This window comes from Passer montanus, unplaced genomic scaffold (genome assembly GCF_014805655.1).
Source record: "Passer montanus isolate IOZ18808 unplaced genomic scaffold, ASM1480565v1 scaffold56, whole genome shotgun sequence".
Taxonomy (NCBI): domain Eukaryota; kingdom Metazoa; phylum Chordata; class Aves; order Passeriformes; family Passeridae; genus Passer; species Passer montanus.
This window is the reverse complement of record NW_024370595.1, coordinates 2,344,857-2,359,823: the sequence shown is the minus strand read 5'-3', so window position 1 is coordinate 2,359,823 and position 14,967 is coordinate 2,344,857. Positions and strand designations below refer to the sequence as shown.

At 39.2% G+C, this 14,967-nt stretch overlaps 1 protein-coding gene across 6 annotated transcripts; it reads right to left on the bottom strand.

The window, feature by feature from the left end:
• Nucleotides 1-638: 638 nt before the first annotated feature.
• LOC120510178 (arylsulfatase D-like) lies at nucleotides 639-14,885 on the bottom strand. 6 transcript variants are annotated; one of them, XM_039725701.1, is made up of 12 exons: nucleotides 14,788-14,885; nucleotides 14,339-14,717; nucleotides 12,287-12,384; nucleotides 11,616-11,765; nucleotides 9,651-9,772; nucleotides 8,083-8,205; nucleotides 4,619-5,042; nucleotides 3,756-3,892; nucleotides 2,289-2,423; nucleotides 1,737-1,899; nucleotides 1,326-1,447; nucleotides 639-1,041 (listed from the first exon to the last, which is right to left on the bottom strand). In XM_039725701.1, the coding sequence occupies exons 3-12, from the start codon at nucleotides 12,310-12,312 to the stop codon at nucleotides 671-673; spliced, it is 1,773 nt and encodes a 590-aa protein (XP_039581635.1). In that variant the 5' UTR covers nucleotides 12,313-12,384; nucleotides 14,339-14,717; nucleotides 14,788-14,885; the 3' UTR covers nucleotides 639-670. The 6 variants fall into 6 exon arrangements, with proteins under 6 accessions (XP_039581635.1, XP_039581633.1, XP_039581636.1 ...); XM_039725699.1 differs by having other exon boundaries at nucleotides 12,287-12,336; XM_039725702.1 differs by having other exon boundaries at nucleotides 12,287-12,336; nucleotides 14,339-14,705; nucleotides 14,788-14,879.
• Nucleotides 14,886-14,967: the final 82 nt, after the last annotated feature.

Sequence of the window (14,967 nt, the reverse complement as noted above, 5' to 3'; positions counted from 1 at the left end):
TCTCAGAGAGCACAGACAGCCACTACCCAGCTTGTCATGTTTCCAAGCTCTATGCCTTGCCTGGGACAATCAGCTGTCATCATCACTGCTGCTGGAGTCACTAGCTACAAGGGAAGAAGAATGCCTCTCCTAAGAAAGATTTTTTTGAGGAACTGCAGGCAAGACTATTTTCTAATGCTTTTGGAAGCAGTAGTCTGCAAAAATTTATTATAGGGCCACCTTATGCATTGCCAGAATAACAAAAGGAGAGATAAGAATAACAAAATGCATTGCTAGGATAACAAAAGGGAGATTAGGATAACAGAATTAAGGGAGACCTCAGTCCATGAATCACTTAGAAATTCAGTGCAAAAACCCAAAGGAAAGCTTCTGAATATACATTCAGAATCATTTCTTGTACAGCTCTAATCTTGGCCTGCTTCTGTGCATTTGAACTATTCATTCACTTGTCAGCAGGTGCTAGTTAAAACATGGCCTTCGGATCATATGTCTTGATCCCTCCCTGAGAATGTTCAGCTTAAAGCTACCTTTACTAAATACTGCACTATTCACTGGAATAATTATTTTGTAAAGGCTCAATTTAGAGAAACAAATGACCCATGGGTCAACACCCCCAAAGGAAACACTCTTAACCTAAATACATTTTTGAGAAAGTATCAGGTTCTATCCTTTATAGGTCAACAAGTTTATTTTCACTTTCCTTATCACACCAACAGAATGGGAACGTCCCACAGCACGGCTGCAGCCACGGTTTCCACACCACGTTGGACACAGAGAGCTGCTCTGGCACTGGAGTCAGTGTCCTGCGATGTTCCTCTATGGCTCTGCCAATCTTCCTTATGACAGTGTCAAAGAGGGGCTCTGTGTCAGCTGAGAGAGGTTTGGCTTCAGAAGGGTCTTGTGAGAGCTCAAACAGCAATGGAGGCTCATGGTGGGCCACTCCTTCCCCAAAGCATGGGCAAAATCCTCTGTCATAACAAGCCCCGGCTCCAGGAGGTCTGAAAATGGGAGTCATGAAATGAGCCTTCCAAACAGCTCCAGCTGGCAGGAAAGAAAGAATAACACAAGGCTGGTTATAACAATGCCAGTTATCACAAGGAAGAGTGAATGTTTTTCTAGAGTTCATTTCTGGGTGCACTTCAGCTCTACACTTATTAGTTAATGCAGTAATTTCTCCTGGTGCTGTACAACACAGGCAATGCCAATATAAGTTCTTTGCCACATTACACCCAAAGAACTTGGGAAGACGGAATCCCAGAAAAACAATGTGTTAGAACGGTGTGCCCTCCTGTACATAATTCTCTGGGAAGGAGCTGTGTACTCACTGTCCTTCTGGTGCCAGCGCACGGCGTGTAAGTGAGCGCCGCAGTAATGGAACAGGAACTCGTGCTCCGAGTGCGCCACCGCCCCTCGCAGCAAGGGCAGCAGATCCCGGCCGTCCATCACCCTAGCAAGACAAACACACCACAGGGCTGGGGTGAGCTGGACAGGACTGTGCTTCCTCTGCACACCTCTCCCTGGAACTGGCAGCTCTGGACAAGAAAGAGGATTGCAGGAGATGGCATGTAGGGGCTGGATCTCAAAGGCAGAGAAGAGGTGACTGGACTCATAGACATTGATGTGTCTAAAAAAGCAACAGGACTGAAAAAGAAAACATCAAACTCTTAGAATGTGTTTCCAAGCTAGATTTTTCATTGTTTTGGGAAAGAAGGAAGAATAAATGCTTTTATTTGTACCTGTCCCGAGGCACTTCCCCTCCAGCCAAATGAACTACTGTAGGATAAATATCCATAAGGCTTGTAGGTTCATCAATAACTGTGCCTGCAGGTAACACTCCTGGCCATCTAAATATCCCTGGGACACGGATTCCTCCTTCCCAGCCTCCCATAGCTTTTCCACCTTTCATTAAATAAAAAGAAAAATCAAAAAAAATAAGTTTGATTTAAAATAAAGAGAATTTTTGCACAAATTTTATTGCACTATCATGTTACTTTGGTGAGCCTTCTTTACTCCTTTGTTTTTGCTGCTAAGCTCCTACTGAGCATTAGTGAAAGTGTGTTCAGTAGACCAGACCCTGACAATCCGAGAATTCATGCTTACAAAGGACACCTGCCCAAGTTAGAATTTAATACATTGTTACATGCCTAATTAAAATGAGACATATTTGTTTCTTGGTAATAAAAAACCAGTGTTACTCCTTGAGTGCATAATCTCACTTAAAGCCTTAGGGGTGTCCTAAGTTCTTTACCAGTTGTTGCTGGGTTTTCACTGTCCCTGACAGCTCTTACCTTTGTATATTCCATTCCAGCCACCCAACTGCCTTTCACCTTCTTGTCTTTCCAGCCATCCACCATGATCAGAGGCAAAGTAAACTAGTGTAGTTTCTTTCAAGCCTTCCTTGTCAATAGCATCTAGAACCTGGCCTGTAAACGCAAGAATATGTGTATATTAAAAAGCAAAATTTTTCCTCATACTACATAAATTTTAACCTCTGACTTGTAAATGTTTACCAGTGTAATTTCTTACCTAGGTAAGGCTGCTCATTGTTTAATATATTTTAAGACTGATATTTGTAGTTATGATTTCATTGTCTGTAAAAGCACAGAAAATTTGTGATGTGTTGTAACCACTTTATTATTGGTATTTTAACGGGGAATGCAAGAACCACAGTCACAGACAAGAAGCCTGTATTGTCAAGGGCAAAAACTACCAGTACTGTAAAAATATGGAAAGAAATTATGATCTAAAAGTTAGTGCCTGCATCAGTGGTGGCCATCACGAAAAATATGGAAAAAACATAAAATTGCCCTTGTATTGTCTAGACCAGTTAGGATTTGCATTACATTACTGCATGGATATAATATGCATTAATAACAAAGTGCCTTTAAATTTAAAAGTAATTCTTGAGCTGTTTTTGACATCCTTAATTGTATTTGCAGTATGTAAGTGTATGACGTTTGAAACCAAATTCTTCCTCTATGTGTATCTCACTTTTCTCTCTTTTGCAAATGTGAATACTTTTTGTCCATCATGACTGAATGACAAATAATTCTCCTTCCCCTCCAGAAAAACAGCCTGAAAAATAACATGAATCTTATAGTGGGGGGCATACCGGATAACACTGATGGACATTTCTGGATTTATGATCATGGCTGAAAAATATCCAGTACTCTGCTTAGTGCAGCTGTCACAAATAAATAACCTGCTGTTTTTCATCTGAAATTAATTTCCTTATTGACTTTATCACCTTCTGATGTGTCCTGCTCAGAAATGGCCACAAGAGGCTGAAATGACCTGGTCTTTACTAATCATAGAAAATGAAATAGTTATCACATATTTAGTAAGAGAAACAGGAGAGCTCCTTGACAGGAGCTAAGGGAACATGGTTAAAAGTGGTAAACACTTGACCAAAAAAAAAGAGCGAACATTTGGCCCAAGACAGGAGAAACTAAAAAACCAACACTGTAACACTGTAAATCATCAGTTCTCACACAAGACTGACAGATGTTCCTTAATGCTTATGATTTTTTTTGTACATGCTTTTAATCATCTTCTCAAGACAGGAGAAACTAAAAAACCAACACTGTAACACTGTAAATCATCAGTGCTCACACAAGACTGACAGATGTTCATTAATGCTTATGATTTTTTTGTACATGCTTTTAATCATCTTCCTTGTTCTTTTAATAAAATCTGTTTATTTAGACCTAGATATTTGATAGTTGGAGATATTGTTAGATGCTATGTTGACTTACCCACCATCCAGTCCATCTCCTCTACATTGTCTCCATATAAACCGTGTCTGCTCCTCCCAAGAAACTTTTCTGTGGTGAGGAGAGGGGTGTGGGAATGCAAAAAGGAAAGAAAGAGGAGGAATGGCTTGTGCTTATTTCTACAAAACAAAAATCAACACTGTGTTATTAGGGAGGAGGGTTCTCAATGCAGATCAGTTGTAGTGAAAAATGGTATTATGTTTGTATAGATATTTCAACAGTCCCTTCAGAAACACCTTACGTTGTAAGATACTATAACCCAGTGATTAGGATCCCATAGAATAATTTTGGGTCTATATAAAATATAATTTTCTACCCTGAATCATAGATAAAAAATATCCAGATTAAAGATCCACTTTCTGCTATTGCAAAGCACCACTGTGCTACTGAAATGAAGGCAGCAGGTTCATCCCCTGCCAGCTGATGCCCACTTATCAGTCCATATGATAAGGCTACATCACAGCTCTGCTTCTCCTTCCCTGGCCCACACATCACCTGCTATTCCTTAATGCTGCTATACTGCTCTCATTGATAGGTATACATATTTCTTAAATATAGCCTAGAAATATTCAATACAACCCATGGAAGTTGGGAAGTATTATCAGCTTTAGTGAAGCTAGGAATAAGGGGCATCCTTAAGCAGCAGCTTTTTTTTTTTTCTTTTTAATTACATTATATACCTATTCATATTATTTAAAATTAATACAAATAACAGTACTAATAATCCTACATAATACTGTAAAAATTATAAAAACTTATGAAGACATGAAAGAGGAAAGTGCTGTTTCCAAGTCGCAAAATGTACAAGAACCAGAAATCTTGTGGTCAAAAGAAGTCCACTTCACCTCTCAATAAATGAAATGGACTCTCTCAAGATAAGGGACGTAGTTCTGTCTGTCACCATTGGCTGCTCAGTAATTCCATGGTTTCTCATCATGATGCAGTTCCAGTACCGTACAAATCCATAACTCGAGAACCAGGATATGAAGAACAGGAGACTGAACCCAGCAAGGCAGGTCAGTGTTCTCCAGTGGACTGGAATCAAGCCAGTCAGTCTCCCAAGGACAGCAGTGAGTGTAATGAGGCCAATCATTTGAGTGGAAAGACAGAGTTTCCTCCTGAAGGCTCTGTCCATCTCTGGCGTTTCTGTTGGCTGACAGTCACTTATTAGTGTGAAAGGCATCCCATAGAAATAGTCAAATCCATGTTTTAAAGGGTGATGGCAGTGGTCATTGCGGGATTCACAGTTAACACCTTGATGCCACTTCCCTGAAAACAGAAGTTATTAAAATAAAAAAATATAATGTTTTTAAAAAATGGAATTTCCCTTAACAAAAGATTTCTCAAAAAGTGGTTGGTTGTTTTCTGCTCATGATAACTGCTTCATCCTACACAGAAATATACCAAGTATGTTGTTATATAATAGGATTGATTAAAGTAAAGCTCTACAATTTATAAATTTTCAAACCTTTTTTTTTGTGCTCTGTATATATATATACAGTAGCTTTGGTCAAACATTAAAAAAAGCATATAAAGGCAACTAGAAATTGAGAAAAATTCTGAATTGAGCAAAAATGTATGGCCTTCCTGGAGACCTGTCAAGTATCAAATAGAAGGGAGCTGTCCTTTGTTAAGCATAGGGGGAAATAACCTTCTTTTGTTGTCCCTTTACCTTCAAAGTGCTATGTAGACTTGTTCCTGGGAGGTTTTGAAGTGCTTGATGTCAGGACTATGGTAACACTCCGTGTTGGTGCCACATTGATAGGGGGAGATATGGACAGAGTAGTTAAACTAGCAGCTCATTTAACTGTTTGCCAGACAAACCACTTGGTCCAGAAAAACTTGAGCTCAGGAGATCAGGATTTCTCATTAAGCTGTACATTTGTAAGTAACATTGATGATCATTATATCTCCATATACTGACTGAGAATAAAAGACTTTGTTTTATAAATATTTTTGCCATTTATTTGGATTTAATAAAATTTTTAAAAGTTAAAGCCTTCTTTTAAATACTGAAGTCTTCATTTATCAGAAGGAACATCTCTTGACCTTTTGCAACACAATTTGTTCTTCATTGTGAACATACCAACTGCTTTCATGAAATGCTCATTCAAACCATGCTTTTGCTTCCCCTCCAGCTTATTCAAACAGCCTGGTTAGGAACTTATGTGGTGACATAATAAGTTGGCTTGTTTGGTTCAAACACTGAGGTTTGAGAATATCTGAATTGAGTGAACAAAATCTACCACTCATCAGAGGTTTAATGGCATTTTTTGCAGATCTTGGATGTTAGAGCATGATGGACATTAAGAACTTTACTCAAGAACTAATTTGAAACTAATTCTTATTGTAGAGAGAGGAAGTGTGCACTTCCAGTATGATGTTATCCTCAAGAAATGGTTCAGTATGTTATCAGTACCTATAATAGCAGCCAACTGAGTGGGTTTCAATAGAATTGCAGTGCATTACAATAGGAGCAGAAAAACTGCTCCAGCGGGGAAAAATTGCTGTTTCTCAGCTGTAAATATAAAGAATGGAAGTTCTAGTGTGGGTGGATGAATTGCTTTCAGCTAAAATCTCTACTCAGTTTACCTCCTGACATATTTAGAGCCAGCTGTAGAATGAAACAGGTTTGTAATCAATACATAAATGCATTGGTCATAAATATAGGGGCAGCTAAAGTATTCTTGGAATTCAGATGCACTCCAACACCTAAATCTCCAGCTGAGGTCGATAAAGGTTTCTGACATGCTAGAAAAGAATCAAATCACCAGAAGCTAAACTAAGTGTATAATTAAGATAAATTAATCTCTGAAGGCATTACTTATACAGCATTGGTTTTCTGACTAGAAAGAGCCATCAAAACATTTCTCAACAAAAAAAATCTCATTATCACCTCAGGCTGCAGGTTATTAATAGGATTTAACTTTGCAATTAAACTGGTTGCGCTCAGGGCAAAACAATCACAAACAATTCAGGTGAGACTACTTAGTGTTCATTCAGCTGTGGTGACATGGGTAGATTTTAAGATTTTTTGCTTCATGACTTGAAGGTAAAATTCTTGTGGTATTCTGTGTGTCACCTATCACTGGTTCTTTGCATCATCCCCCATGGTGTAATTAATCAGGATCTGTCAATCTGGTTAATCTATGTGATGCTTTTGGCACCTGTGGTGTGATTTTAGCTGAGATGCCCACAGGGAAAATGACTCCCCTTTTGCTTCTGGGAGGCAAGCAGCATGACTCCGCTGCTGCAGGGCAATTCCCTGGGGAGAGTGGAGACAAATCTGATTATTTTGCCAGTGATAACATGCTGAAACCAAGAGGAAGCATGCACAGTCTCTTTTACAAGCTGATTTAAACAACTAAAATAATATCGCTATAAAACTAACAGGAGATGGAACTTCAGTAATGTAGAATTTGAATTGCTTGGAATGCTTCTTTTAGTTTTGTATGATTTAGATTTATTCTGTTGAATGAATACAGATCTATTTCTGGAGGAAGTTTTATTAATAAATTCAGTTGGTTTGTGCTGATAATATTTTTATGTGCCAGATGTAGATTTTGGATTTTGACATTTTACATGCTCAGATGAGGTAGGGCAAATAGCTAAAAAAACAGCCAGGAATGTTTGTGCTTTATCAGCCTGTGAAACTATGTGATACATCTAAGATAAATAATTATTTGGAACAAGATCATGACCAAAAGCTACAACTGTACTAAAAACATAGTGCTATAAAATATAAAGTAAAATGAAATTCACATTGATGCTAAAGGAGGCAGTGGTTTTGGGCTGTACTGAGATCTTGGCGAACTACAATGGCATGTACAATGACTGAAGAAAAAATTTGCTTTGTTTCTCTTTCTGAAAGGCCCAATCTTGTGACACTATTAACCATCTCTAATGTTTTAAGTAGCAGCTGTTCCCTTTAGTCTGAATCTGCTCTGAACTGTGTAAAACATCTTCATGCATATTTAAATGACACCCATATTTTTACTTTTTAAAAAAGTATTGGAATAAGTATTTTATACCTGGCATAATAATATTAATGAATTAATAACATTTTCTGTTATGTATTTTAACAACCAGAGCTGTGCTTGAAAGTGGGTCAATGGTAAAAATTGCCCACTTTATCCTATGCTTGTTCTTTTAGAGAGGTACTTTTTGGTCAGAGTTCCTATTTACATATTATTCCTAATCAGAAAATTATTACAACTGAAGTACGAGCACTTACTAACTAAAGCAAATGGGTGAGATGTGCAGGTGAAACACATGCAAGAACATCTTTAGGAGAGGAGTGCCCCCATACCTATCAGTCCTGTGCTGTAGCCTTGGTGCTGCAGTATTTTGGCAAAAGTGGTTTCGTTCGGAGGAAGCCCTCCTGAGCCAGCATTCCAAAAAATAACACGGTAATCGTTTATAGCATCCATCCCTAAAAATGCAATAAGAAACAATCTGAGTCAGTGTAAAGGGTTGAGTACTTTTATCCAACATACTTTTTTGTTTCCTGGTTGCATTGAAATGGTGCTGTTTAACATTTGTTGTAATGTTGTTTGTTTGAGAAAATTAATCTAAGATCCTAGACAAGATGAAGAAAGAGATAAGACCAACCATAGTACCTATCCTTTCATCTTTGTGTCTCATGTTGAGACTTTTTTATTTAATTTCATTTCATTTGGAATGACACTGTTGTACAGGAGATTTTATATGTCACAGTGGCACCCAGGCTGTATGAAATGCCCTTTCTTAGTGTGAATGTGAGGGCAAGGAGGAGCACAAGGAGACTTCAGCCCCCTGTCAGTCTCAGACTCCAGCTCACTGAGGGCTGCCAGGGAGTTCAAGGTTTCCTTGCACAGTGGCATGGCCAGCATCTGATCTCTGAGCCCCACAGAGTAGTTATCTTCTCTTCACCTGCAGGTTTACACCCTACCATTTAGTATTTTATCCTGGCATAACCCCATCATACAGCGCTATGTAAAGTTCAGTCTGTCATTGTAGCACTGAATATCTCTGGCCCTGTTGTTACAGTGGGAAAGGGTCTGTACAACCCTTTCAAACTACTAGTGTTTTCAAACTACCAGTCTCAGTGGGAGCTGTCATGATAAAAGTAGGATGACATATCAGCTTCAAAATGCCTCAGGAATGAAGGCTCCGAAGATAATTTGCAATAGAACAAACATTTGAGGGTTGCTGTTAGAAACATGTAGAGCTATTTGTTTTTCATATCTCTTCATCTCAGGGATGCAGTTTGACAGGATTGTGTTTTTTCTTCAAAAACACAATTGGGAAAAAATAATATTGCTGTCAAACTGTTATTTCCTAGGACAGATTAATTTTGACAGATACGTAAAGAAGCTTTCCCATGAATGACTCGTTCTGCACCTTGACTGGAGGGAATGGACACACATCTGCACAGGTCTGCCCTGCTCCCTGCAGGGCTGAGCTGCTGCTGACATCTGAGGAGGAGTCACCTATGATGGAAATTAATTTAACTAGTGCTTTGTAAGTGTGTTGTTACTATTCTTCCTGTTTTGTGTAATGACTTTTTTGAAAGTGACAGTTTGCTCTAACTCCATTCTGGCTGCAATCTGTACAACAGAGCATCAAAAGGTAACCAAAATTGTGCTTTGGGGGAGACCAAGATGCTCTGCAGAGCTGGTTCTTCTCTGCTCTGCTTCCCCCCAGACCAGTTCACAAATACCCTCCAAATGCAGAAGCCACCTCAAAGCCTGCCTGACACCTCGTGTGTCTCAGTGAGGATGGAGTGTCTGTGACACCCCTACTTGCACACCCTCATTTTTTCTGTGCCCATTGTATGATGCTGCTCTCTCCAGCAACAGAGCAATGTTTGAAGGTGTGTGGCTTTACAAGGCAAACCTGATCGGAGGGGATATCTGCCAGTGAGGAAAGCTGCTCTGCTGGGCGTGCAGAGCGGGGCTGCAGCGATGTGCTGGGTCAGCTTCACTCCTTCCTCTGCCAGGCGATCAATGTTGGGCGTCCTGAAAAAGCAACCAGTGCCACCAGATATCACCTAGAGAGTCTTTCAAGGGAATAAGAAATTATATACTTATCTTTATTTTCAGAAGTTTGTTCTGTTTGAAGATGGCCAGGAAATAGTTTTGTAATTTATTTAAATTTTCTCAAGTGATAGGGAAATATTTCTCTTTTTCTTTCTTCGTTAAAAATTAGTATCTGGATTAATTTTGAGACAGATTAATTTTTTTCCCCCCCCTTGTCCTATGAAGAGTCTTGCAGAAATCATAGAATTGGAGAATGGTTTGGGCAGAAAGGGATCTTAAAAATCACGAAATTCCAAACCCCCCTGCTGTGGGCAAGAACACTTTCCATAGATGAGGTTGCTTAGAGCCCCATCTTACCTGGCTTTGAACACTTCTGAGGATGGGGTATCCACAGTTTCTCCATGTTCCAGTTGCCTCACCTCCCTCACAGCAAAGACCTTTGATTCCTCCGGAGCTGCCTTTCCTACACTGGCTTCTTCAAGAGCTGTGTGTCAGCCTCAGTGCATCAGTGTAATGGTAATTTGGTTGCCACAGGGTGACAGTGCTTGACTAGACAAGAAGCTACATGACTTACAGTACCGATAAGGAAGCTAACAAGGTACTTCTCATGACATTTGAAGTGAAGGGAAGAGGAGAAAAAGGAAAGAAATCCTGCATGTTTTCACACTGTAGTGGCAACCTCTCACAGTAACATGAATGAAGCCACGTGTGAGTAAGTGGGTGAGAAGAGGGTATTTTGCAAACAACTGGCAACCAACAGAAACAAGCTTGCCTAGCACACTAGTTACAGACAAGGCAATATCTTACATTTCAGAGTACAATATCCCCCTCTTCCAATTCAAGGTGTGCCTCTATTTTAAATTAGATTGAGCTTCAGTTTTACAATTTTGGTTTTGCAATTATCAGTTCAATGACAAGAAGGCAAAACCTTAAGTAGGATTTTGGAAGATCCTGGATGTTTTGTTGCTTTGTACTCATACTGTTATGGATTCTTCCCTCAAAGACAAGCGGCCAGGAAACAACATCTGCAACATTTCTTATTCTCTACAGCTTTTTGCCTGAGGTGCAGTCCGGGGTAACTTGGCAAACAAAAAAAAGTAGTTCCACCCTCCACACAATTGCCATCTCAGTCAGCTGATAAACATTCCTCCTCAAACGAGCATTAGGTGCTCCCAAACTGCTTCCCAAACTGTTTCAAAATCTTTGCACTGCAGAGAATCAGTGGCTAAGAGAGCACAGATACTTGCCTCCCTGTTAGTACAGTCTGAATGTAAAAAAAGAAAATCCATGCCTTGGGGATGATGCTGTGGAGGCCTGGCTTTGCAGAGCCCTATCAGCTCCCTGTGATCACCAGCTGCCTGTCAGCAACTCGCTGACTGAAGCCTTCCAGGGTAAGATTCCAAGAACTTTGCTGGATGAGGGGAAGGATTGTAGCAAATTTCATTTTGTTCAAACATGTTACAAGCCAGCAGGCAATACTACGGCACAACTTTCAAAGAGAAGGCAAATTATATGTCTTTGAGGCTGAAAAGAGAAATATTTCCTAGTAACTTTGCTCATTGCAGTCATTTAACTGTATTTTGAGGTGAGACTGGGAAAGAATGGTAACACAGAATTAAGATGAGATAATGAGGCCTGTGTATTGTCAGTGTTAGACAATTAAAGGATACACAAGAATGATTATCATATTCTCACAGTAAAACAGTGCCACAAGGCAGAGCTGGAATGCCCTCCAGGCTATGAAATAATGCTGGGCAGAGGGTTTCAGGTTTACATGAAATATCACACCAGCTCTGTTCACCCTTAGGGTCAGTTTCCTTACCTGATAGTATCATTCCCATAGCAACCTACATCCCCTATGCCAAGATCATCAGCCAGCAACAGGACAAAGTTTGGCTGTGTGATGGTGGAAGGCTGTGTGAATGGTGCTTGCAGAAGCAGACCAAAAATCAGGGGTGTAACCAGGGGTGACCTGAAACACAGAAGAGTAAAAGAAGCCAGTGACCTGGCCATTCATCACTCCCCCTGCACGTGGCCAGAGACCCTCCTTTGTGAGCTGCAGACCAGACCACTCTGTGCAGACACAGAGAGTGTGCTAAGTGTTTATCATTTCCCCAAACTGATGTAATGAAGGGGAAAATGTCAGTACCATAACTTTAAAAAAATCTCCTTTCCTGATTGTTTCCAAGTTTCCTGTGAGCAGTCTCACATGGGAATTTACATGCAGCAGATGGCATACAAGTGATTATGGCTTTGGATGTTTATAAAGGGTTGTTCTGGGAAGCTGAGAATGGGATCAACTTCCTCTGACATGGTTTTTGGCTGGACTGGGATCTTTGGGTTGTGAAAAAGTTAATAACAAGAAAAACAAACAAAAATCACACTGTGAGATAAACAATGCTACTCTTTTATAACACAGGATTACGTCATTATTAAGCTTCACTCACTTTAGATCTAAGTATGATACAACAGTAACTCATGTTTTTTTCTTACCAATGAGACGTTACTTGCCAAATCATTTCTGCATTTGGAGTGTTCGGATCCTGCAAAACCAAGAGTACTCTGTCATAGTTACATCTTCCTAGTGGCAACTGCAATAAAAATAGATTAAAAATTTTCTCAAAGCCTGTTAACATTCTGTTTTATTTGCTCCAGTGTACCTCAGAATGAAGGTACACTGGAGAAGAGTAAAGACATTAATGTTATTTTTACTGCTAGCCCTTCCCTTATTAGAGAGATTTTTCTTTTTGAGTAACGAAGTTTATCTCAAAATAGTGAAATAATTCCATTTTCTTACATGAATCATCTATATAAAAATATTTAATGTTCAGAAAAGAAAAAATAATGATTTAAAATCCAGTCTTCAATATAATTTACATTTCTATAACCATAGACAGTAGCAGCATTGTGCTTTTTCACATAATGTGGTAAATTTCTTTTCAGGCTTGCAAGATGAATTTTTAGTTGTAGAAATTCTACTCATCTTTTTCCAACAATTATAATTTCTTGGAAGAATTCAAGATCTCTTGTTACTTAACTACACTCTCATAGAGTGAAGAGGTTTCTCTGGGGCTTTTCTTTCACTGTCAGGACAGTGAGATAAACTATTTGAAGACTTTGAAGTCGGGGCTGAGTGAGCTTCGTTCTAAAGTTTTAAAATAAACTTTGAAGTATATCCCATTCCTGGCTCAACTGTCCCAAGCACCTCAACTTTATGAATTATGTTTCTTTTATATTTATTTTTGTTTTCCAGAAATGATGTATTAAGCAGTTTAGTTAATATTCATAGTTCTTGCATTTTATCCATCAACACTACAAGTTTCAGTGGGAAAAATTAAATTTCTATGCTTAGAAAACTGGCATCCAAACACTTGCTTACAAGCATGAGAGCTGAGGCACCATTGCTATCTAGAGACACTCAGTTTCCTGCATGTGAGTTTGTGCCTTTGCTGCATCCTAAATAGTTATAGGAAAAGTACAGGAGAACACTTCAGACATCTTTAGCATTTATATCCTATAAACCTCCAAAACAATCGAAGTAATAAAGGAGTTGGAGATAATCAGATTTAGTTGTGCAGTTGGTTGTCATACAGTAGAGAGATGCTGATTTAAAGCACAGCTGGAGCTTGAGGTTGAACCTCCCCAGAAGCTGCCTGTAAAATAGCAGGCAATATACAGAAAACAGCTATTGATTTATTATTTATTATACTGACTGGTATTATCCCTGTCAAGCCATTTCCTCAGTGAAAGGTGAGCCCAGACAGAGAAATCACAAGCAAATATTCCCCTCTGCTATCTGAACTGAATTTGGCTTATAGCAAACTCCCTCCTCCCTTTCCCATTGTTAATCCCTCCCCCAAAGTAACTTAGTTTTTGTCTCTTTCTTCATCTATTTTAATAATCCTGGGAGGTATAGCTTGCATATCTTTTGTATTTTATCAATTGTTTTCCTGTATTGATTCAAAGTTTATAATCAGTCTTTAGCTTTCTAACAAAATACTTACAAGACACTAAAATCTCATAAGAGGAAATATTAATTGTTTTTTACCTACTCATATACACTTTTTTTATCAATTGTTTTCCTGTATTGTTTCAAAGTTTATAATCAGTCTTTAGCTTTCTAACAAAATACTTACAAGACACTAAAATCTCATAAGAGGAAATATTGTTTTTTACGTACTCATATGCACTTTCCTTGAAAACAGTATGTATTTGTGACATCAGCTTGGCAACACTCAGTGAAAAGTCAGACCATTAATACCACTCAATTCAGTACTGTTCAGTCTGTGAAAATTTATTTTAAAAATTCCTATTTTGTAGACTTGATACAAATAAAAGCAAACACAAGCTTGTAAACACATAGCCTGTGGCTCTTTCTTTGTACATAGCCTTGTAGGAGAAAAATGTTGTTCTAAACAGAAAAGTATTTTAAAAACTTCCTTGAGATATTTTTATCTAGAGAACCAAAAAAAAAAATAAAATTCCAAATAGCCATTAACATTTTCCCTGTGTATTTCCCAACATAGTAAGGGAGGAATACAGTACCTGGTCAAGTTGTGTTCAAAGCAGGCAGCTGATAGACTGGTGACTTAAAATTATTCCAAATTTTCCAGCACGAGGACTGCTGCTAATGCGCAGCGTTTCTGAAGGCAGTCCCGAAATGTGCCCTAGCTGCACGTCCCACAGCTCACCACAGGAAAAGCATGTTGTGCCAGAGCTTCCAAGCAGCTGCACGTTCTGGCTTCTCATGGAGTCTCAAGCTGCACTTCCCCCTGCTGTTTGCACAACTGTGACATTCACACAGGCCGTGAGGGTCTGGCTGGGGAGCGCCACAGACGCAGCTAAAACGCTTTCTGCCTAACCACCAGTCTCTCAAGGGATGGGAATGACCTCCTTCAAGGCTGAGACACTCCTGTGAAAGGTACTGTAAATAACAGTTCCCAATAAACATTTCCTCACTTCCACCAAGGAAAAGAGAAAATCGCTGTACTTACAGAGCAGCAGTTCTTTGTTGTAGAAGTAGAAATTGAGCTAATTTCTTCACTTTATGGCCACCCTGAGTGCACGCTGCAGTGAGGTGGTTGTCTCTGCACATGCTAGGACAAATAGTTCTAGGGTGGGGAGGAAATGCTGGTAAGAGGCTTGAATTTTCTTTTTCAGCAAATGAGTCATTC

Excerpts from the sequence above, each read along its gene's own strand:
- LOC120510178 (XM_039725701.1), bottom strand. The coding sequence starts at position 12,312 with ATGATTTGGCAAGTAACGTCTCATTG. Across the intron at positions 3,893-4,618 it reads TCCATTTCATTTATTGAGAG|AAATAAGCACAAGCCATTCC; the intron begins GTGAAGTGGACT and ends TTTGTTTTGTAG. Across the intron at positions 1,900-2,288 it reads CTGGAATGGAATATACAAAG|GTGGAAAAGCTATGGGAGGC; the intron begins GTAAGAGCTGTC and ends ATTTAATGAAAG.